Source organism: Squalius cephalus, assembly GCF_949319135.1.
Source record: "Squalius cephalus genome assembly, chromosome: 7".
NCBI classification, from domain to species: domain Eukaryota; kingdom Metazoa; phylum Chordata; class Actinopteri; order Cypriniformes; family Leuciscidae; genus Squalius; species Squalius cephalus.
In genome coordinates this window covers 44839276-44864500 of record NC_137128.1, presented here as the reverse complement: position 1 = coordinate 44864500, position 25225 = coordinate 44839276, and the positions used below count along the sequence as shown (strand labels likewise).

General features: G+C 36.4%; 3 protein-coding genes across 4 annotated transcripts in view; 2 read left to right on the top strand and 1 right to left on the bottom strand.

The window, feature by feature from the left end:
- atcayb (ATCAY kinesin light chain interacting caytaxin b) overlaps positions 1–17496 on the bottom strand; it is a 146206-nt gene extending 128710 nt beyond the window's left edge. The window contains exon 1 of the mRNA XM_079876898.1: positions 17117–17496. The gene's annotated coding sequence lies outside the window, so the exon portion shown is untranslated. The remainder of the gene's footprint in view (positions 1–17116) is intronic.
- On the top strand, positions 2189–11359 carry calr3b (calreticulin 3b). Its single transcript, XM_079876891.1, has 9 exons — positions 2189–2417; positions 3550–3651; positions 3748–3951; positions 4403–4497; positions 5649–5858; positions 5937–6050; positions 6151–6294; positions 9820–9912; positions 10967–11359. The coding sequence occupies exons 1-9, from the start codon at positions 2321–2323 to the stop codon at positions 11162–11164; spliced, it is 1257 nt and encodes a 418-aa protein (XP_079733017.1). The 5' UTR covers positions 2189–2320; the 3' UTR covers positions 11165–11359.
- Positions 13438–25225, top strand: part of eps15l1b (epidermal growth factor receptor pathway substrate 15-like 1b) — a 71666-nt gene continuing 59878 nt past the window's right edge. For both annotated transcript variants that reach the window (XM_079876887.1, XM_079876886.1), the window contains exons 1-9: positions 13438–13511; positions 14606–14647; positions 14819–14908; positions 15010–15057; positions 18841–18936; positions 19179–19244; positions 19358–19483; positions 20344–20403; positions 21227–21499. In XM_079876887.1, coding sequence (XP_079733013.1) covers positions 13485–13511; positions 14606–14647; positions 14819–14908; positions 15010–15057; positions 18841–18936; positions 19179–19244; positions 19358–19483; positions 20344–20403; positions 21227–21499 — 828 coding nt within the window. In that variant the 5' untranslated portion in view covers positions 13438–13484. The remainder of the gene's footprint in view (positions 13512–14605; positions 14648–14818; positions 14909–15009; positions 15058–18840; positions 18937–19178; positions 19245–19357; positions 19484–20343; positions 20404–21226; positions 21500–25225) is intronic.

Sequence of the window (25225 nt, the reverse complement as noted above, 5' to 3'; positions counted from 1 at the left end):
TTCAACATTTACTGATACATTATAAAAATCTAAGGTTGTATTTGTTATAACATTAGTTAATGCACCATGAAAAAGTTAAAAAGAACAGCATTTATTCAAAATAGAAATCTTTTCTAACAATATAAATATTTCCTATCACTCTTTATTAATTTAACACTTTATTAATTTAACATTAATTTAACATCTTTGCTGAATAAATGTTTTAATTTATTTCAAAGAAAGAAAGACAGTTACTGACCTCAAACTTTTGAACGGTAGTGTATATTGTTACAAAAGATTTCTATTTTGAATAAATGCTGTGCTTTTTTAACTTTTTATCCATGAAAGAATCCTGAAAAAAGTATTACTGGTTATAAAAAATATTAAGCAGCACAACTGTTTCCAACATTGATAATAAATCATCATATTAGAATGATTTCTGAGGGATCATGTGACACTAAAGACTGGAGTAATGATGCTGAAAATTATACTTTGATCACAGGAATAAATTATATTTTAAAGTATATTCAAATACAAAACCATTATTTTAAATTGTAATACTATTTCACAATATTACTGTTTTTTCTTTCTTTCTGTATTGTTAATAAAATAAATGCAGGCTTGAAGGGCATTAAGAGACTTCTTTCAAAAACATAAAAATAGTAATGTTTCCAAAATTTTGACCGGTACTGTCCATATATAGAGAGAGAGAGAAAGAGAGAGAGCAATGTCCTGTATATTGTATATTTTATACTGTATATGCATGCTTTATTTGCATATTGTAAATTTGCTACGGCAACATTGAAGTTCAATTAACAAAGGATAGAATTTTCTTTCTTTAAATAAAGTTTATACTTATAACAAGTATTGGCAGGTGTATTTGACATGATTAATTTATTCTGCGACTGAAAGTGCCTGATAATATGGTGCTTACAAAGATAAAGTGCCTTTGTAAGGAAAGTGTGAAGTGTGTCAGATGAAAGTGCACTGCGGTAATGATCCCTCCACAGCAATACAGTTAGTATTTAGACAATTCTGTGGGCTAATAATGCCCACAACCTCTTGTGCTATGCAAGATAATTTTGTGACAGTTTGCATAGATTTCTTCAGAGAAATGTGAGACTGATGCTGCCACAATCAAGTTTATTCAAAAGGTAATAATTAATTTTAAAGGTCTAGTTCAAATAATAATTTACTTACCCTCATGTCGCTCAAAATCACATATGGATTCCTGTGTCTGTGGAACACAAATGGAGGTGTTTAGTTTAGCAGAATGTCCACAATGTTCTTTTGCATACAATGAAAGTGAATATGGCCTGAGGCTTAAATGTGCCATAAACTACTATTATAAATGTTTATTAATACATGAACGTGTGTAAATGCACTTACAACGCCACTTACACTTCCTCGTATTCCTAATAAAATCTATTCGTGAAGAGTTTATTTCATCTGATGTATACAGTCCTATTGCTGAAGGAATGACTGGATAATTCAGTTAAAACTCCCAATACCCTGATATGAAGATTCAGTCAACATTCATTGTAGACATACAATCTAGATTTGTAGCTTTGTGATCCACATGATCCTGATCCTATTTGGATTGAGGCCTTGAAACTTTGATAATATCAAACACAATGGCAAATTAACCCTGACAAACATATGGAGTGTATAGTATCTATCTTCAGGCCTATTTAAAGGCTTCTAATGTTTCATACAGACCTATTACGTTTTAGAAATATCTTGGGTTGACCTAATTTATCTAAAAAAATTAATATTTTAAAAATATATATTTTTTTTTTTTCAGTTTTGAAGTAATTGTTTGGCTTTGTCATTGTAGATAAAGCATACGTTTCTGAAGGGCTTAAAACACAATACGCAGTGTATTGTCTTTTACAGTTTCATCATATCAAAGTCTACAGATAATGCAGAGAAGAGAAGGCTGTACTTAGAGGAAAACATATCGCAGTGTTTGTTTAGGCACCGGTTTCCGCGTACTCGTCTTGGCCGGTTGGGTGAGATTTCCACACAGAAGTGTTGTCATAGAAACTGATCCTGAGTCAGTACTGTCCAATCATACGACGAGACCGCACGTCAGTGTGTAACTGTAACAGCTGATCGGAGAACAGCAAAAGAGGCGGATTCAATATCCGGTGTGAAGGCGAGACAAGCACTTCGTGGTCTCTTGTGATTGGTCGAGAGCGTCCGCTGTGGACCAATGAGCGACAGACATCTGTGCAGCCACGCGCTTCTCCCGAGACACGGATAAACCCCGAGAGCAGCAGAGCGCGAGCACGAGAGGGAGAGAGGGAGTGTGCGGGCTTAATTCCACAAATTATCAAAAATGCAAATAATTACTTTATTCCAGTTTGTTTCTGCTGCATTATTGGCATTGGCGGCCAATGCAGAGGTGTTCTTTAAAGAGCAGTTTCTGGATGGGGGTAAGTGAATCATTAACGTGTCATGGTTGATTTGTAGGTCACAACATTAATGAGTGACATTAAAATGTGTTGTTGAATGAAAAAAATAATACAATGGGATGTTTAATTATACTTTTGTTTTGCTAGAAAAGTGAATCAATTACTTATTAGCAGTATTGGTTTATGCATCGTTTGCCAGAGCGAAAATGAAACCATTTAAAAGTTCTTTCTTTCTTTCTTTCTTTCTTTCTTTCTTTCTTTCTTTCTTTCTTTCTTTCTTTCTTTCTTTCTTTCTTTCTTTCTTTCTTTCTTTCTTTCTTTCTTTCTTTCTTTCTCACAATGTATGTTGTAGTACTGAAGAAGTGCATTATAGTAGATGGGTTGTTCTTTTAAGAAAATAAAATAGTTTTTTCGGTTAAAATATACAGTTTATATATTACAATGAAACTGTAGTTATCATATACTGTAGATTGCTTGTATTTTATTTGATTGTACAAAATTAACAGTTAGCAGATGTACACATTTTTGCAAGACCAAAGGTTCTGATGACTCATCTTGCACCCAGGGGCGTGTCCAAATATTTGTCCAATAAAAAGCTCTCTTGAATGAGAAGGCCACACCCATTCGGCCCATGCAGCTGGACAGGAATAGAAAACATCAAATTATGTACATTGCATTTACTAGGTCGTCATCATCCAAGGCCTTGTCGAATTGTGTTGTTTATTTACCAAGATAACTTGGTATTTAAAAGTTCCTTTTAAACAAATTTTATGCCAGTATATTAGGCATTGCCAATGCAAAATAAAAGCAAAACTTGTACATGCAAACTGTTTTTGTCTATCTAAGGAGTTTGCAAGAACAGGAAGTTTCTTGCCAACTTTATTATTCCACAAACTTCCTGAAATATTCATTAATGCATGTGGAATTTGCCACCCGCATAAATTCCTCTCATTTCCTCTTCAAGTTCATAGATAAAGAGGTAGAAAAAATGCCTTCTTGTACAATATGGGTTGGTAAGTTAGTTGAGGATGAGATGTAAATGCATGAAATCGCCTTTTTGGAATGGAAATCAAACTCATTATTGGTCACAGTTGCGTTCCTTGGTGTGTGTTTTTATTGTGCTTCTTCTAACTTTTATTCTCTGAATTCTCAGATGCCTGGAAGAGTCGATGGGTGAACTCAGAGCACAAGTCTGACTACGGGCAGTTTAAACTGACCGCTGGAAACTTCTACGGAGATGCTGAGAAAGACAAGGGTAAGTGCTTGCATATGATTCGCTCATCCCTAAAAACGGCCACTTTGGTTCAGCAATGAAACGAATGATGATTTGCTTCTCTGCGTCCACCAACAGGGCTGCAGACCAGTCAGGATGCCCGTTTCTACGCCACCTCAGCCCGCTTCGATCCCTTCAGCAATGAGGACAAATCTCTGGTGATCCAGTTTACCGTCAAACACGAGCAGAAGATCGACTGCGGAGGTGGATACGTCAAAGTCTTCCCAGCCGATCTCAACCAGGCTGACATGCACGGAGACTCCCAGTATTACGTCATGTTCGGTACGTCGACCAAGTTAACGTCTCTGTAAATGGATTCATCCCAGCTTGCAATTTTGCAAGACGTCTAATAGCCGTCCAAACACAGCCTTGATGTTTAGGATAAAACAAGTCCAAATTTAGGCTGTCAGTGAAAATGTAATAGACGTGTAAACCATCGCCCGAGAATAGACTAGTCATCAATTAGATAAAGAAATGAAATGAGTGAAGAAATGAAACCAAACACCTTGTAATCATGGTTTACTTTGCTGACATGATGGAATATCACACATCTCACAAGTTATTTTAGCAAAAGCGACATGGTTATTTTGGCTTGAAGTGTTACTCATAGCCATACTATATCGGGTCTAAAGTTAACCTAGATGGTGAAATGATGGCTATTGCTTACTGGGATGTGTCTGTGAAAATATATAGTCTTTGGTTTGGTAATTGATTTATATTTTCTTGTCAACAGGGCCTGATATCTGCGGCTACAGCACCAAGAAGGTTCACGTCATCTTCAACTACAAAGGCAAGAACCACCTCATCAAGAAAGAGATCAAATGCAAGGTGAGTGAGTGATATTAAATCCAGAATAGTCATGGGTTTAAAAGACAATTACTATTCAGTATCGATATCTGTTTAATGCACTGACACTAGGGGAGGGCGATCTGCCGATTTTATATCATGATCAATCTCGAAGACATACACAATCAGCTTTCCAAGTGAATTGTACTAGAGATCGTGATCTTTTATGTCCACGTAATAATGTTAAAATACAGCAATGACTGCCTACTCGATGGCTTTTGAAAAACAATTTAACAGCAGGAGGGCTGTGCGATTAATCAAATTATAGATTATTAAATTAAATTAATCAATTTTGGCTTCCAATGATTATGAAAACGTGATAATCAAGATCATTCCTATCGTCTAAACGCTCAAATATACACAGAAATATGTGAAAATGTCTTTCCTTGGCGAGTATTTACATAAAGTCAGTCAGGTGTGTGTTAAATGGAAAAAACAGTTGGGAAAGAAATCAGATGCGTGTAATTATATTAGATCCGTGCATTCGGTCTTAAAGTCTCAATAATGTTAAACAAAAGACAAAGACAAAATCACTCACTGCTCTTGACTGAATAACTAGTAGTTTTAATAAGAAGAATCAATGCATATTGAATTCATAAAGTGAAGACTATGCAGTGTTTAAGTTTAACTCAGGGTTTAATTACTATTTTGGTAACTTGATTGTTTAATGCAATACTGTGTTTGAAAGTGTGCAAATAGATAAAGTCCATAGGTTTGTTCCAGTCTGGATATTCTTATGAGTACATCTCAAAATTGGGAAGATCACGATTCAGGTCGTGGATCGTGATTGTTTGTTATAAGATCGTGATATGAAATTTTGCCAAGATCGCCCACGCTTATCTGACATCAGATGAGAACTAAATTTGAACTAAATTAAGCAGAATAATGACACTATTATCTTCTGTAGAGCTACTTGTATTTGACTTTGAGCTTGTTTCACATTTGATGAATTTTATAACATTAACACTTTCGTTTCCTGTTTATTAATGTGAAGCTGCTTCGAAAATAGCCTAAAAAAAAACGGAAATTCACACCATCTGTGAGAATATTTAAAGAATAGTGATAAATGCATGCTGGGATGATTGAGAGTATCTGTAAAATCTGACTAAACTAACTCTTATCTTTCTCTCCAGGATGATGAATTGACTCACTTGTACACATTGATCCTGAATTCGGATCAGACGTACGAGGTGAAGATCGACAATGAGAAGGTGGAGTCCGGCTCCCTGGAGGAGGACTGGGACTTTCTACCCGCGAAGACGATCAAGGACCCTGAAGCCAAGAAACCCGAGGACTGGGACGATCGTGCCAAGATCGACGACGAGACCGACACCAAACCTGAGGTTTGAATCCTGACTCACATCCCCAATGACACACATAGCCTGGTCAGTTTCATGAACTCTGCTGTCTGATGTTGTCAGGACTGGGATAAGCCTGAGAATATTCCTGATCCTGATGCTAAGAAGCCAGAGGACTGGGATGAGGACATGGATGGAGAGTGGGAACCTGCCGTAATCCCAAACCCGGAGTACAAGGTTCAGATTTTCCTTCTAGACATTTCTGCTCCGTAAACTGTTGCTTCTTCCTCAGTGTTTTAGGCCTCTGGTCTTACTTTATCATTTTGATACGGTGCAGGGTGAGTGGAAACCCAAACAGATCGACAACCCGAACTACAAGGGCGTCTGGGTGCATCCCGAAATCGACAACCCTGAATACACTCCTGATTCCCAGATCTACAAATTCGACAACGTTGGAGTCCTCGGGCTGGATCTCTGGCAGGTTAGAGAGTGCCTTGGTGTTTCCATAAAATGGCCATTATTTTCTTAATTATGAAAGCTTTTGCTGTATCCAATTAAAGGAGAACTCCGGTCAATTTTAACATTGAGCTCATTTTTTTGTACATTTGGAGTGCTGTCAATACAGAGAACAACTACAAAAAACGGTGTTGCCTACACCGAGTTATTCTATTTTTAAAATTTGCACCCTGTTGACTTCAATAGGGCAAGTAGTAAGCCTGCTTTTTAGCCTCTTAACATCCTTTAAGTGTCATTACAAGTGCACAGAAAATGTGAGTGATTCCTTCCGAGTGAACACGGGTGGATCTGACTGCAGTAGATGTTAGAGATATTAATAAAAACGAAGTTAATTCAGCCAGCGCTCATACCTTTGTTTACATCCTGTTTTCGGTGGAACGCAATAGTAATCGATTGTCGAGTTCACGCGCGTGATCATTGGTAACTAAACCTATGCGCGTGAACTCGACAATCGATTACTATGGCCTTCCACCGAAAACAGGATGTAAACAAAGGTATGAGCGCTGGCTGAATTAACTTCGTTTTTATTAATATCTCTAACATCTACTGCAGTCAGATCCACCCGTGTTCACTCGGAAGGAATCACTCACATTTTCTGTGCACTTGTAATGACACTTAAAGGATGTTAAGAGGCTAAAAAGCAGGCTTACTACTTGCCCTATTGAAGTCAACAGGGTGCAAATTTTAAAAATAGAATAACTCGGTGTAGGCAACACCGTTTTTTGTAGTTGTTCTCTGTATTGACAGCACTCCAAATGTACAAAAAAATGAGCTCAATGTTAAAATTGACCGGAGTTCTCCTTTAACATTACAAGTGCACCTCATTATAACATTTAAAAAAAAATACTGTTTAAAGGTCCCATATTGTCAAAACTGAAAGTTCCTGGTTTTTTTCATGATAACAGAGGTCTAGGAGCGATGAAACTACAATATAAGTTTCAAAACAGTCAATCCACAGACAAATGCACACAGCCTGCATAAAGTAGAGCCGTTGTGACTTCTGTATAAGTGTGATGTCAGAACCACTCAGTCACCGCTAGGCCTGTCACGATAACAAATTTTGCTGGACGATAAATTGTCCAAGAAATATTTTCATTTAATATAATTATAATGGCATAATAATGCAGGTACACCTTTTCAACGATCTATAAACTTTTATTTCTAAAGAATATTAAACATTGAAAACGGAAAACATTTTAAATATCCAAAAAAATGAACAAAACAACCAAAAACAATAAAAGCAATGGAATCTTAGTGTCTGTTAACAAAATAAATGTCTGTTAATAAATAAAATGGATGTAAACAAAATTGCACTTCAAAAAATATTAAACATTAGGCTTTAGACATTAGGCATAAATAGTGATACATTCCATAACAGGCAAAATACTGACAGTTAGGACCTTTGTAAACAAATTAAAAAAAGCCTCAACAAGCCATATCACACCATTTTGCACTGTCCTCCGGTTACTTTGTCAAGTGATTGTGTAATTTACTGTCGGGAAGACGGAGACGCACTTTATTCCGTGTGTATGCTACGCACTGAAAATACTTGGTTAGGATTAGGGGTGAGGAGTGCGTGCGTATTACACGCCATAAAGAGCGTATCATATGCATGCAAAAACTATTTTTGGCGTATAAATGGGACGAGAAATAACATTCGTGGTATAGATACGCATTTTCATGTGATCGGGCTCGCTGTCGCAACTCACAACTTGCGTCTTCTCTCTATCCCGGCAGTCGCCGCACACAGTCCCGCCGGCGCTTTCCCACACAAAGACCATGTGACTGACAAGCGCCGCGGCGCCGCCTCCCCACACAAAGACCATGCAACTGACAAAGAGAGTTCACTCCTCCTATACGCTAAAGAACCGAGAGTGGTCATCCAGTCTCTTTGGTAGAGAGAGAGAGACGAGGAAAACAAACAAGCATGCAAATGGAATTATCGCGGCCGGAAAAATTATCGAGCTCATTTTTTTTTTATCGTGCGATTAATTGACTTATCGACTATCGCGACAGGCCTAGTCACCGCCTTCAGTCATCACCCCCACCAATGATGGGTCACTCAGAAAACAACAGGCCAATCAGAAGAGAGGCTCATGAATATTAAGTAGACAGGTTCTTGGCAGAGCTCCTGAGAAAGGAGCTGTAAAAATATACTGAGATGGTTTTTGGTACTTATACCGCAAATATATATTCTTAAGGACATCAACACCTAAAAATAAAACTTCAGAAAGGCGTACATTAAGGAATACATGGATTCACTTCATACGTTATTTACTGAATATTCACTATATATTCACAGTGATTTTTTTTAAAAGGCAAATTGTGAATATTGTATTGATTATGTTTATTTTTATTAGATATTTACTGATTTTTAATTAGAAAAACTAGTGTTTAACTAGATTATCACTGAATTTTAAATCTTGAATTAAACATTTTATAGTCTATTTTGCTACTATCACTAAAGTATGGTTCATCTCACACCTTTAAGCCATTTCAGAGGAATTACTCAATAGTAGGGTTAAAATAGTTAACAAAAACTAAAACCATAAACATTTTTGTTACTTGAAGTAAAATAATCATTAACTGAAAAACAAAATACTAGGGAAACATTTCTCATTTCTGTTTAGTTTAACTTGAAGTACTAAAATGACTAAAACTAAATTTGAAATATAAATAAATGAATTATAATAAAATGACAAAACCACAACAAAATTTACAAAAACTTTAAAAAACGAAAGACAATAGCAAGTGTGTAAATATGTTTGTGTAGTTCTTCATCACACTTAAAGGAATAGTTCACCCAAAAATTTTAATTATCCCATAATTTACTCGCCATCCGATATGCACATGCCTTTCTTCTTTCAGCCAAACACAATCTGGGTTATATTTAAAAAAACAAGATTATCCTGGATCTTCCCAGCTTTGTAATGGCATTGAATAGTGCCCGAACTCCAAAAAAGCGCATCCATCCATCATAAAAGTAATCTATACGGCTCCAGTGGGTTAATAAAGGCCTTCTGAAGCGAAGCCATGCGTATTTTGTAAGAAAATTATCTATATTTATAACTTCACTGACATCATTGGCTTCCGGTATAGCCATACACACATACTCGGTTATTTTTTTGATATAACTCTGATTGTGTTTGGCTGAAAGAAGAAAGTCATATACACCTTGGATGGCTTGGTGTACACCTGTTGAAGTATTGCTTTAACGCAGTGTTTGCACATTGAACCACTAGGAGGCGCTGTTCATCCTCCCTCAAATTCAGTTCAATTCAATTCAAGTTTATTTGTATTGCACTTTTCACAACACACACACGTAATCAGTGAAGCGGACACAAACGCGGCTATTGTGTTGTGTTAGGCAGCAATTACAACTGATTTAAAAGATATTACACTATTATTACTGTTGGTTAATTGAGGAATAAGAACTGTGTGTGTCCAGTGCACTTGTTAATCATGTTTTGTTTCTGTTTTGTCACTCCAGGTGAAGTCTGGCACTATTTTCGACAACTTCTTCATCGGCGATGATGTGAAGGAAGCAGAGGATTTCGGAACTGAAACATGGGGTGCTACAAAGGTACAAGATGCGTATATACACACACACACACAACCACTGTATAAAGGCCCTGGATTGTCATACAGCACACAAGGCTATCAGTGAAGGCATGAAGATTTAGAAAAACTAATTATCTCTTCCAAACCTAGTGAGCTGCATCACTGTCTAAATAAGCGCTACCTTTATCTTCATCGGTATTTGATTTGAAATACAAACAGATTGAGTGTATCGCAATTTTAGCATGTTGCTAAACTAGTGAACATCTTAAAGGAACACGCCAACGTTTTGTGACTTTATCTTATTCACCGTATACCCCAGAGTTAGATAAGTCCACACATCCCCTTCTCATCTCCGTGCGTGCCGTAACTCTGTCTGACGCACACACCGCTAGCCTAGCTTAGCACAAAGACTGGAGGTAAACGGCTCCAGCTAGCATACTGCTCCCAATAAGTGACAAAATAACGCCAACATTTTCCTATTTACATGTTGTGATGTGTATAGTCACAGCATGTACAAATAACAAGGTCACATGACACACAGCCATCTTCTAACCGTATACATACTGGGAACTATATTCTCAGAAGGCGAAGCACTGCTACTTCTGTGGAGTGATTTACTCGCAGCGCCTGAGAAGCCCCGCGGTGAGGAGCAGAGAGTTCGCTCAGAGTTGGAGTAAATCACTCCGCCCAAGTAGCAGTGCTTCGCCTTCTGAGAATATAGTTCCCAGTGTGTATACGGGTTAGAAGATGGCTGTGTGTCATGTGACCTTGTTATTTGTATACACTGTGACTATACAAATCACAACATGTAAATAGGAAAATGTTAGTGTTATTTTGTCACTTATTGGGAGCAGTATGCTAGCTGGAGCCGTTTACCTCCAGTCTTTGTGCTAAGCTAGGCTAGCGGTGTGTGCGTCAGACAGAGTTATGGCACGCACGGAGATGAGAAGGGTGTGTGTGGACTTATCTAACTCTGGGGGATACGGTGAATAAGATAAAGTCCCAAAAAGTCGGCGTTTTCCTTTAAATAAGCAATAAAAAAAATACATTTTGACAAATTGTCTGTTGTGCCACAGGGTCCCGAGAAGAAAATGAAGGAGGAACAGGACGAGAAGAAACGCAAAGAGGAGGAGGAGAAGAACAAGGAGCAGAGCACAGAAGCAGATGAGGGCGAGGATGATGAAGGAGAGGAGGAGGAAGAGGAGGACGACGAGACGGACGAGCCTCCGGAGGAGGAGGGAGGCGAGGATGCGCTTCCCAAAGATGAACTGTAAAGCAGGAAGTGTTTATCGTCCACATTCCGCGGTTTCCAGGGAAACGACTGCAGTGCATTCATTCTAAACATGACACTCTTAGAGACAGAACTGATGATGTCACACAGGGTCAAAAGGGCGTCTGGAAGTTCTCCGCCCATACATTTAATTTGCAACCATTAATGAGCCAATTAAACTTTTTTTTTTTTTTTTTTTTTTTTTATACGAATTGTCTTTTCTTCTATGGTACCAGGAGTCTGATATGTGTAACATCTTCAAGTACTGATCTATGATCAGTTTATTGTGCCTTTCATGTTTGCAAAATCGATGCCCAATAATATTAGTTAACGAGACTGTGTTGGTGGCGGTTCAATTCGGTTGGTTTTGAAGGAATGAAGTTTACATGAATAATTACATGTTACACAGTTGTTTCTCCACATTAGAGTACAAAGTGCAATGAAACGAGTAGAAGAGGATGTTGAATTTTTTATTTTTTTTGCCCTATTATCAATAAGAGATGAATCAGATCACAGGCTGGGTTACAAAAAAATGGACCTCGTTTCTGAAACATGAGCAGAACAAAATCATTTTTGTGTAAATTGTAAAAAACAATGCAAACAATTTACACAGAAATTTTCTTTTGCTTGTATTTCATGAATAAGGACCAATGAATGTTTGTACTGTAGTGCAAAAGAAATTCACAATGGCATAATGTTCCTTTGGCACTGATGATTTTTGTTTTTCTGTTATGATGTGCTGTGGTTGTTATTAATCTCCTAAACAAGATATTCAGTTAAATTCCTTTTATTTTCCAGCTCTATTTATTACAACAGAAATGTCTTGCAGTTTGAGCTCGTTTTACCTTCCAGATTTTCAGCGGCAGTAAGATTTGTGATGTCCAGTTTGTAGCTGATGTAAATCTCTCTTTCTCTTGTTTTTTTTAGTTTTTTTTTTTTTAATAAAGTCTTTTGTTACTTGAAAATAAAGGAGCTTCAATAAGGGATGTGGTAATGTTTGCAGCGATTTCAAGGCCACGTTAAAATAAACTAGTTGTCTACACACTGTGATGTTCAGATTGGATTAGTGCTGAAAATCCTGTTTAGTGACATTAAACCACCTTTTTACATGTTGAGAGTTGTAATTAATGCCAAAGTTTTAATAAATAACTTTATTGTAAATGCAGTTGTAATATTTTGAGAGTTTGAGCACATCATGGTTTCATAGTACAGAACTTTTGATATAGTTTACGAATGGTTATTCACACCGAAAGACGAGGATATCTTAACATTTGTCCATGCTTACACTAACACACATATGGCTTTTTGTGAATTCATCAGTTCTAGAATGTTGATTATCTGAGGCTTTACTCTAAATTTTTGTGGTTCATAATATGAATTGCACTTAAAAATCTCAAACTACATCCCTGTTTAGCTTTACGAGATCGTTTTCCTGTTTCAAACCAACTAAAAAGATTTGAAGCAGCACATGTGGTTGATATCTATTTCACAGATGTCTCGAAACATTATTCAAACCCTTTTTATCATTTGAACTGCACACAATCTGGTAAAATAAGCAGTAATAGACTAATACATGGTAGATGCTTGCATTATGGGTAGACTTCTTAAATCATTTTTTTCCCCAGATGTCTTGCATTTCCATCACTGATTCACAAGATGGAGACATTTTACAGCAGAGTACTGTGAAGTGAACTGGTTGGATGTAAGTATTTCTGGTAACACTTTATTTTACACTCTCATTGTAACTTGCAGTTACTATAGTAATAACTATAAACGATGCATAATTACATGAGAATAACCCAACCAAACCCTAATCCTAACCCTATAGTAAGTATATAGTTACTTAATATTACTCAGTACTTAAATGTATAATTACAGTGTAACAAAGACACCTTAAAATAAATAACAGTATTTTTTAAGTAAAGGACTTCTGATACATGTACTAAACTGTACTTTTTTCCCAACTAAACTAAACTTAAGCTGTGAAACACATTCCATAACATGGTTTTACATATAGTTTAAAACTACATGAATTATTTTCAAATATATTTTCTGTTCTGTTGCTTCTTTACATTATTTATTTTATTTATTTTTTACCTGTGTTGAAATTCGTCCACATTCTGAGATTTGACACACACGTTTTTTGTTTTTTTTCAAAATAACATAATTTATTCAAAGTTACTATAATTTAGTGAAATGACCACCATTGTAATATCAATTATATGATATTTAATCAATTAGTAACTTTTTTTTCCACGATTTGACATTGTCTGTACGCGCTCACGAGAGACTCCGCCTGTGCGCGTGCTCGTGAATCAGGAAATATGGCGGCGCTCACTCCACTCAGTCAGGTAATGACTTTAAAAGTTGATTAGAAGCAAAATATAAAATTAATTTGCAGAATTTTTTTTATAACTGATGTTCTCTGGTTGTATAAAAGGCTGTTACGTCTAGTTTAAGTATAAACACATGAGCGCTGGGTTTCTCATGCGAAACGCGCGCGGTAATCGATTGTTGTTAGCAAATATTTCTTATTTATTCTTTTAAATTTTGTCTAGTAATATATTTTATCGACGTCCAGGAATTGATTACTGACCGATTTGCGCTTTCAAGGACGCTGTTTTGCAACTTTGTGACTTGCTTTATGTCTTGACAGCTGTAACACCCACGAAACTGATACGAAACTGCTCAGTTTATATGATTACTGTCAGTGACATTGAGTGAATTGTTCAGCATTTTGTTCAGAAACATAAGTCTTATGTGTTATGTCAGTCAGCAGTCCGGTTGTTTACAGTTTCTTTAAAGAGAGAAACCGGTTTTCATTATGTGACGTCATCAGTGCCCCTTCCATTAATCATATATAATTTATACATCCAGATATTTACTGGAAAAATCATATGACTGTAATCTATTGACAATATTAACATGAATAATAACAATTGCAAACAAAAGCAATAGTTAAACATTAGGATGAGGGGAAATGTGCTGATTTTTTTAATGAAAATAATGGCACTATATATATATATATATATGTTAGTACTCAATGGTATACAAATACACTTTTCCTTCTTTTTCTACGGCCCAAACATGTTTTTGACAAGCTTTATGCTGATCACACAAGTTCATTATATTAGTAACACTTTACCAACACTTTTCTCATTATTTAACGTTAGTTAATGCATTAACTAATTAGCAAAACATTTATCACATACGGTATTTATTAAGCTGTTCATTGTTAGTTCATGTTAGCTCAAGTCCATTAAATAATATACAACTTTTGATTTTAATTAAACATTGGAAATTAACATTAACTAAGAGTAATAACGGCTTTAGAAGTACTTTCATTGTTAGTTAATAAAGAAACCTTATTGTAAAGTGTTACCCTTATACTTATAATTTTACTGTTCTTTTCCTATTATTAATTTTCCATTTCATATTTCTGCAGCTATCAAGTGGAAACCCTACATATGAGAGCTTATACAGACAGGTAAATTCAACTTTTACTTCCTGAAGGGGGGAACCGGTATAGAAATTTCCGGAAATTACAAATGCTTTTTGAAATGTAATCAATAAAGCCCCTGATATTATGTGCTCCCAACGTCGGTAATCCGTATAATGTGAATATATTGGCTGACACTGATGGCCTGTTGTGTTTTAGGTGGATCCAGGGAACACTGGGAAAGTGGGCGCTGCAGATGCCGCTCAGTTCTTGAAGAAGTCGGGTCTTTCGGACAGCACACTGGGTCAGGTGAGAGAAAACAATCACATCTCTGAACATCTGGAAGCCTTGAGATGCAGCGCTGGAACTATTGGTTGGAAATGACTGTGTGTCTTTGCCTTTCTTTGCAGATCTGGGATCTGTCAGACCCTGAGAGAAAAGGTTACTTGGATAAAAAGGTAAATACTATTGATTCATGTCAGAATAGGCATATTTATATAATTTCATATCAGCTCTTCATTCGTTTGGAGTCACTTGTAGTTCGGTTTGGTCCGGAAAAAAACCCAAAACATTTAGTCCTGGTCCGCTTATCGTTCACATTGGCATTTTAACACCGAACCTAAAGATACAGAACCTGAAGTCACAATAGTTCACAACCTGATTGGTCTGTTTTTATTATATGTATATTTCGCTTAGAAACGTACCGAACATCTAAAACGATGCTGTGTTCTGGGCTAAATGCTCTCGTTGTGTGTGTGTCGCTACATATGATGGTATTCTGACCAGCTGAGAACTCGTGAAGAGCTTATAAATGTGTAAAGGAGTCAAAACAGCGTCAGGAATCCCTCCGTCACACACACCAAGATCTGCTGTGAGGAGACGCGGCTCTGATGCCTGAACTGAACTGTGATGAGCAACATCACGACTATGATGAGAAAAACAGGTGTGCTTGAGCATTCTGTCCTTTTTAGGGTCTCATCTTCCTGTTTTTGGTTCGTTTACATGTCTTTGGTCCGTGTTGTGTTCATATATCAGTCGAGCCGCACCAGAGTTAGTTTGAAGCGGATCGAGACTCGTCTCTTCAGTTTGTTTGGTCTTTGTCTTATTCAAATGAAGCGCACTAACAGAGCAATCGCACCAGGGTTCGTTTTAATCAAACCAAACATGCCAAGTGTGAACACACCCTTAAATCCTGTTGATGCAGTTTAATAGATTGAAAGTTAAATGTGTATGCAAGTTAAATGTCCTCATTTATTAGCCTCAGTGAGCCAGATTTCTGGCTATAAAAATACAATGTGTAGCCTAAGTAGGGCCGAAACACAGAATCCAGTCATAAAAACAGAATTTACTGTTCAACACGAATGCCATGGAATATGGGAAATTCTGGATGAATAAATCACAAGGCTGTACAATTAAAGGGGTGGTTGAATATGATTTCACTTTTCTAGCTTTAGTTAGTGTGTAATGTTGCTGTTTGAGCATAAACAACATCTGCAAAGTTACAACGCTCAAAGTTCAAAGCAAAGGGAGAGATTTGCTTTTAAAGAAATCGCTTTTTAAGGACTGCAACAAACGGCTGGTAGAGACTACACAAGCTTCTTCACGGGTTAGTGACATCACCAACCCTAAAATTTACATAAACCCCGCCCCCAGAACATGATTTATAGATTATCATGACAGAATATGCTAATCGATGACTAGAAGATAATGACACATGACGTCAGAACGTCGGCCAATAGTGAGCCTACGTTCTGACTAGTGGTCGACCGATATTGTTTTTTTGATGGCCGATGGAAGCCGATATTTTTATTATATACTTTATATTTATTTTAATCAATATTTTATACATTTAAAATAAATTAGAAAACAAATCTTTAAAATAAACATGCTTTAGATGGCAACTTCTTGAATCTGCAATCCTATTGCAGTATTTTTCACAAATAAAGTAATTGTTTAAAAATATATGAATATGTGAATAAAAATGAAGTAAACACTGTAACAGGGCACTCAGTAATCTGGTAATTTCGTGCGCACTGGTAATCCTATTTTTTCAAATAAAGACAAGGTAACGCTAATATTACATACGGCACACAGTGAAACGATATGAATATGACACAGACGACTGCATATAGCACAGCATATTTTAAAATGAAGCATTTAAAGTTTTTCGATCTCGTCTCCTGTGAAGCTGATCTTCTGTTCGCATTCACTCTCTTCGCACGGACCGACCGTCACTCGCAGTCACACGCTTATCAGGCTACAAATGCACACTTCACAAGATATCACAGCTGGATTCCATTAAAGGGTAAGTTCGGTATTTTACACTTAAAGCCCTGTTTACAGATCGTTTCTGATGAAATAGAACGGTTAAGATTAAAATTTGGACAAATGCTGCTGTCCCGAGAATTTTAGGTTTCTTTCGCTTTCCCCCCCACCTGTAGACTGGTTGTATAGGTGCACTGGAACAGTCCTTCCTAAAACACATTAAACTTTCGTTTACAAAGACATGAAACTCACTGAGTGGTCAGGGGTGTCCACTGATATGCTCACACAAAAATCGCTGCAAAATATGCTTTCCAACAGGTGTTTTACCATTCGTTGTAAAACTGTGGACCTATTTTTCCAAACGTCTCACACCCGTACATTCTCCCGTTGAGAGCTTGAATAATAGACACTCCAGCCCAGTTGGTGGCGATAATGCACCTTTGCAAGCAAACCACTGGCATTTCAGTTTGCGATCCGCCGTAAAAAAAAAAATAAAACAAGAAGAAGAAGAAGAAAACAACCCCTGAACCCCATTTCAGTTTCCGGCGCGGAGTAATACCGTACCTCACAGCACATCCAATGCAAGTCAATGGAGGAGACAAAAACTACGATAAAACCTGTTGGAAAGCATATTTTGCAGGGATTTTTGTGTGAGCATATCAGTGGACACCCCTGACCACTCGGTGAGTTTCACGTCTTTGTAAACGAAAGTTTAATGTGTTTTAGGAAGGAGTGTTCCAGTGCACCTATACACCCAGTCTACTGGTGGGGGGAAAGCGAAAGAAACCTAAAATTCTCGGGACAGCAGCATTTGTCCAAAATTTAATCTTAACCGTTCTATTTCATCAGAAACGATCTGTAAACGGGGCTTTAAGTGTAAAATACCGAACTTGTCCTTTAAATCTGCAAGGTTTGTGAAATTAAATGTTTATTATATATTCAGAGATTTTTTAAATGATGTAGATGCGCATTTGCTGAATGTTGACAGTAAATGAGAAAGTATTTTAGCCTGATTGTTTGCATTTTCTGTAACAAATAATATAAAAGCAACACTTTACTTTTTCGCATACCATTTACTTTCTTTGTTTACCAGTTCTGTCTAACAAAGTATTAGATATGACTGACAGAGATCGTAAACTAATGAAGCCGGAGAATGTGAGTGAGCGCGGTCTCTTCTCAGGCACTGGTGTTCTCAGCGCCACCCGTCAAAATAAAAGTCCCGCTTCCAACACATCAGCCAATCAGAAAAACTTATCGGCCAATGCCGATATTTTAAAAGTGCCAAATATCGGCCAATATATCGTCGACCAGTAGTACCAGTTGGGGATATTTGGGGATATTAATTTAATTAATCAATCAACGATACTATTGATCAGCATTACCAAACGTGGACGTTTTCCACTAGAAACAAACATTGATGTATTGTTTTAATTTAATACTGTGAATCTGCTTTGATACAACCTATGTTGTGAAAAGCGCTATATAAATAAACTTGACTTGACTTGACTTGACCACTAGTTCTGACGTACAACCCAAAAGCGCTGCGCTGTTACACTACGTGAACTCACTCAGAGAAACACAGAAGAAAATCAATAGTTGATTATAGTCGTTATTTTTGTTGTTTTTTGCGCATTAAAAGTAATCTCGTCGCTTGATAAACTGAAGGTTGAGCCACTGTAGTCACTTGGACTATTTTAAACATTGTCTTTACTAACTTTCTGGGCCGGCAAGTTTCACTAACAGAGAAGCCTATAGAGGAGTGAGACAGCTCTCAGATTTAATCCGAAATATCTTAATTAGTGTTCTGAAGATGAACAAAAGTCTGACGGGGTTGGAACAACATGAGGGAGAGTAATAACTGACAGAGTTTTTATTTTTGGGTGAACTAACCCTTTAATTATTAGTTGAAGATAAAGCTATCTGTGTGAATGCAGTGGATTTGTGGTGTTTTGAGTTTAACTGCAGTCTCTATTAAGGGTTTCTTTACTGCCCTGAGGCTGGTGGCTTCTGCTCAAGGAGGAAGTGATGTCAGTCTAAACAGTCTAAGCCAGAACACACCCATCCCTAAATTTGTGAGTATTGTCACTTTGGATACCTGTTTATCTGTAGATTTTATCTGATTATCATGTGTAATATGAAAGATGTGGTGAACATTTGCTTTGTGGAATGCGTCACATCCTTAAAATATCTTCAGCCAGTTGAATATGGTTTCTGATGTTGACCGTTAATGTGTTTGCATGCTGATCTGTAAGTCGTTCTGGATAAAAGCATCTGCTAAGTCAATACATGATGTGTGTAAATGTGTGTTTTGCAGAGAGACACCGGCAGCCCGTCCCTCAACATCACATCCTCTGTTTCTGATTCCAACTGGATAGTGAAGGTACAGAATTACTGGATTAAAATTACATTTGTGATTGAAAACTCATTTATGCGGTCTCAGATTCTCTCACCATACTTCATTGTCTCTTTTCCATTTGTGTTTGGCTTCACCAGCCGGAAGATAAAGCAAAGTATGATGGGATATTTGAGAGTCTGTGTCCAATTGGTGGGATGCTGTCAGGTGATAAAGTGAAACCGATCCTCATGAACTCAAACCTGCCTCTCGATGTGCTCGGAAAGGTGAATGTCTGCATTACTTTGTAATAGGCCTGCACTGTTATAGACATTTTAGATCAATAACCTATTCATTTTTACTGATATTAAGGCCATTGTTTTATCTTTTTTGTTGGTTTAGTTTTATAAACAGCATTTAAGGTTTTAATCTAGAATTGGATTCAAGTGAAATCAGGCACATAAACATCAAAATATCTAGTTTAGAAAAATAGTGTACTTTTTATTTTAAAAACATACAGTAAGGGTAAAAAAGTTTGGGGTCACTGTTATTAATTTTTTTTTTAAAGAAACATTATTTTATTCATTAAATTGATCAAAAGTGACAATAAATATATTTAAAATGTTACAAAAGATTTAAAATAAATTATTTTCTTTTGAACTTCTGAAAAATAATCCTGAAAAAAAAAAATATGACGCAGCAAAAACTGTTTTCAACATTGATAATAATCATAAATGTTTCTTGAGCAGCAAATCATCATATTATAATGATTTCTGAAGGATCATGTGACATTGAAGGCTGGAGTAAAACTTTAACTTACTGACATTTGAACGGTAGTGTGTATATATACATAAATAAAAAGTATAATATTCATTCATTCATTCATTCATTCAATCTTTATTAAGGACACAGAATCCCGGTCCATAGTGTTAAAAGAAAACAAAAAAGAAAAGAAAAGTAATAAAAGTAAAAATAAAAAAATAAAAATAAAATAAATAAAAGGTCTGATATTGTTTGCTCCAAAAATGAACAATTCAGACTTTTTTAGAATATAAAAATGTTAGGATTTGATGTACTTTTTAATGTTGTCTTGATCTTTAGTATATCAGTGAATGTTTTTTCAACTTTTTATCTCTTTGTTTTGTAGATTTGGGATCTCAGTGACATTGACAAAGATGGGAACTTAGATAAAGATGAGTTTTCAGTGGTGAGTCACATGATGCATCAAACAAAATACCACCGTATGTGCTTTTATTATTAGTTCTTTGGGTTAATGATGTGCTCAAACCTCTAACACTAAATAATACTTCATCGTGCACATCATCCTGCAGTTTTCGTGAATGATTCCTCAAATCATGTGTCTTGAGTCACTCTAATGTTTTACATTACTCTCACTGCTCATTGTGCAATATATATCTCAAAATAGATTATAGAGTAAGTATTTGTGTCATTATTCTCTGTAACTAGAGGAAACAGGACACTTCAGAAATAGAAAATCAGAAATAGAAATTCCAATGTTCATTGTGTCAACTATAGACCTTATTCAGAGCAGCGCCATGACAGGTATGAATTAAAGTGAGGCTGTGAGGGATAGTCTTGCTTTGTTTCCAATGGCATCTGCTGTATAAAGCTCCTAGATTACTTACAATTTTCCACAGCTTATATTGTCGGAAGTTTTTCGTCAACTGAAATTTCTTGGAAAGATATTTTTCCAGTGTTTCATGAGCAGAACAATCCAAAAACACATAAAACAACAGTACATCCCATTGAAGAGATGCATGTCTGTCCCTCACAGCCTCGCTTTCATTCCCATTAAAAATCAAATCAAAGATGGCGCTGCTGTGAATAACATCTATAGGAAAAGAGCTCACATTATTTGCTTTATAGAGTAAGTATTTGTGGATATTATTGGGAAACTGGACACTTGTTGAAAAAAATCAGAAAGAAAAATCCCAATGCTCATTGTGTCAACTATAGGATAAAAGCTCACATTATTTGCTTTATATATTCACATTATTTGCTCATTGCAGGTGATGCACCTGGTTTATGCAGCCAGAGAGAAGGAGCCTATGCCGTCCACCCTCCCTACATCTCTCATCCCTCCATCCAAACGTAAGAAGATTCCAGGCGCTCTCCCGGGATCCGTTCCTGTTCTTCCCTCCAGTCCGTTCCTCATGATGGAGACCCTGCGGCCCGTGCCGGCGCTTTCCAAGAGTCCTCTGGGCAGCAGCACAAATCTGTCTCCGTCAAACTCGATGAAGCGCTCCACCCCGACACCCCCGCAGCCTCAAACACACACACAGGTGAACGCCAATGCCGTCGTACCTGTGTAACACAAAATACCTGTCCAACCACATTCATGTTTTCATGTAGTCTTCATGTTCACAGAGTTTACTACAAAATAATGCACTGTGAAAGTTTGTTTGATTGGGCATGATTTGCTACATTATTTAGATACCATAAACAACCTACAGTTCTTTCACCAAGTAAGTTAGTTACAGAGTGACTAAACCTAAACGTTCTCATTCAAATGACTTTCACTTTAAACTTCATCAGCTGCCAGGTGCCATAAAAGATTGAACCATTTGAGATTTACGGACTGTGAAGTTTTTGTCCTCAAGCCATTTGCGCAAGAGTGTGCATGTGTTTTGAAAGGAATATTCGTGTATTGCATTGCATGTACTTTTAAAGTAGTAGTTTTTGAAGCAGCCTTGATGTCACATGACTCAATATGACAGCAGTATATGCAAAATAATAATAATAATTTAATCATTAATACAGATGCTTCATCAATTGCGTCCGATATGTGACCCTGGACCACAAAACCAGTCAAATGGGTCATTTTTTTAAGATGTATTGATCATATGGAAGTTGAATAAATAAGCTTTCCATTGATGTATGGTTTGTTAGGATAGGACAATATTTGGCTGATATACGACTATTTGAACATCTGGAATCTGAGGGTGCAAAAAAATCTAAACTTTGAGAAAATTGCTTTTAAAGTTGTTCATTAATGTTCACGATTGTGCAGCATTCACTCACAAAAATGCATGTTTTATATATTTACGGTAGAAAATGTACAAAATATCTTCATGGAACATGATCTTTACTTAATATCCTAATGATTTTAGGCATAAAAGAAAAATGAATAATTTTGACCCTTACAATGGATTGTTGGCTATTGCCACAGATATACCCGTGCGACTTTTGACTGGTGACGTGATCCAGGGTCACATATGTTTTCAAACTCCAGCGTTTCCCACTCATAATTACGACTTTGTGGTGACATACATGTGCATTCAGCTTGTAATTACAATCTTCCTGGTGTGACTTGGAACACACCCTAAGGGCATTGCATTGTGGGATACAGTGTGCTCTTTTTGTAAAATAGGCTACGTTCACACTCCGAGCCTTAGTGCTCAATTCCGATTTAATTCTCAAATTAGATTTTTGTATAGCTGTTCACATTGTTGTTTTAAAAGAACACGCCGACTTTTTGGGACTTTAGCTTATTCACCGTATCCCCCAGAGTTAGATAAGTCCACACACACCCTTCTCATCTCCGTGCGTGCCGTAACTCTGTCTGACGCACCCACCGCTAGCCTAGCTTAGCACAAAGACTGGAGGTTAATGGCTCCAGCTAGCATACTGCTCCCAATAAGAGACAAAATAACGCCAACATTTTCCTATTTACATGTTGTGATTTGTATAGTCACAGTGTGTACGAATAACAAGGTCACATGACACACAGCCATCTTCTAACCATATACACACTGGGAACTATATTCTCAGAAGGCGAAGCACTGCTACTTCTGTGGAGGGATTTGCTCACAGCGCCTGAGAAGCCCGTGGTGAGGAGCAGAGAGTTCCTCAGAGTTGGAGTAAATCACTCCGCCTAAGTAGCAGTGCTTCGCCTTCAGAGAATATAGTTCCCAGTGTGTATACGGTTAGAAGATGGCTGTGTCTCATGTGACCTTGTTATTTGTACACGCTGTGACTATACAAATCACAACATGTAAATAGGAAAATGTTGGCGTTATTTTGTCACTTATTGGGAGCAGTATGCTAGCTGGAGCCGTTTACCTCCAGTCTTTGTGCTAAGCTAGGCTAGCGGTGTGTGTCAGACAGAGTTACGGCACGCACGGAGATGAGAGGGGTGTGTGTGGACTTATCTAACTCTGGGGGATACGGTGAATAAGCTAAAGTCCAAATTCGGCGTGTTCCTTTAAATGTAGCCAATATCAGACTCCAATGTGAACGGATCATGTTCCTGAACTGACACGCATTCGAACACACAAAACCAAAGACGAGATACAAAAAAAAGAGGGCCGAGTTTTTAAACATTTATGATACGAGCCCTCGTGTTTTCCGCTTGTATGAGCTTTCACTGTAATACTTATGAGCTCACTGTCTTTCCACTGACTACTAAGTACTGACTAAGTGACTCCCATGAGCCCAGAATTGTGACGAATGTTGTGACGTAAAAGTCACATGAATTCCGATGGTCGCATTGCAAAACATCTGACCTGTTTCGGATTTAGTACCACACATGGAAGTGACACAGATCGGAGTTGATAAGATCAGATGTGCTGTTCATACTGTCATGAGAAAAGTCACATGTGAGCAAAAAGGGGTTAGGGGGTGTAATGATACCCTCATGTCACGATGCAATGTTATTACGATACTCCAAGACATATGATAAAAGGTTAACAAAAAGTGTACTGTTGATTAAAATGCTAAATTTGGTATTACATTTTGGGTGTAAAAAATTCAAAATGATCTGAAACCCAATGCACAGGACAATAGAGACACCAGAATAAAAATAGTCATGATTCTGAAGCTGAAAATACAAAATTATTTTAGATGAATATGCTTTACTCTATATATTTAAAATAATGTAGGCCACTTTTTACTGATAACACAAGACATTTGGCATTATGAGGACCCACAAATATCCCCCATTGCATTATTATACATTATATTCCACATTATATATATATATATATATATATATATATATATATATATATATATATATATATATATATATATATATATATATATATATATATATATATATATATATATATATATATATACAGTACAGGCCAAAAGTTTGGACACATTACTATTTTTAATGTTTTTGAAAGAAGTTTCTTCTGCTCATCAAGCCTGCATTTATTTGATCAAAAATACAGAAAAAAATTTAATATTGTGATATATTATTACAATTTAAAATAATTGGTTTTCAATTTATTATACTTTAAATTATCATTTATTTCGGTGATGCAAAGCTGAATTTTCAGGATCATTACTCCAGTCTATCAAATGATCCTTTAGAAATCATTCTAATATGATGATTCATTATCAAAGTTGGAAACAGTTCTGCTGCTTAATATTTTTTCATAACCTGTGATACTTTTTTAGGATACTTTGATGAATAAAAAAAAAGAAAAAGAAAAAAGAAAAGAAAAAAAAAGAAGCAAATGTTTTCAAGATAGAAATCTTTTATAACAACAATATACACTACTGGTCAGTAATTTGGGGTCAGTAATTTTTTTCTTTATTTTTTTTAAAATAAATCAATAATTTTATTCAGCAAGGATGTGTTAAATTGATAAAAAGTGACAATAAAGAAGATTTATATTAAAAAAAAATTTTTTTTATTTTGAATAAATGCAGTTCTTTTTAACCTTTTATTCATCAAATATATTCGGCAGCAGAACTGTTTCCAACACTCATAATAAATCAGAACATTAGAATGATTTCTAAAGGATCATGTGATAGACTGGATGTCACATGTGACACTGAAGACTGGAGTAATGATCCTGAAAATTCAGCTTTGCATCACCGAAATAAATGATAATTTAAAGTATAATAAATTGAAAACCAATTATTTTAAATTGTAATAATATATCACAATATTACATTTTTTTCTGTATTTTTGATCAAATAAATGCAGGCTTGATGAGCAGAAGAAACTTCTTTCAAAAACATTAAAAATAGTAATGTGTCCAAACTTTTGGCCT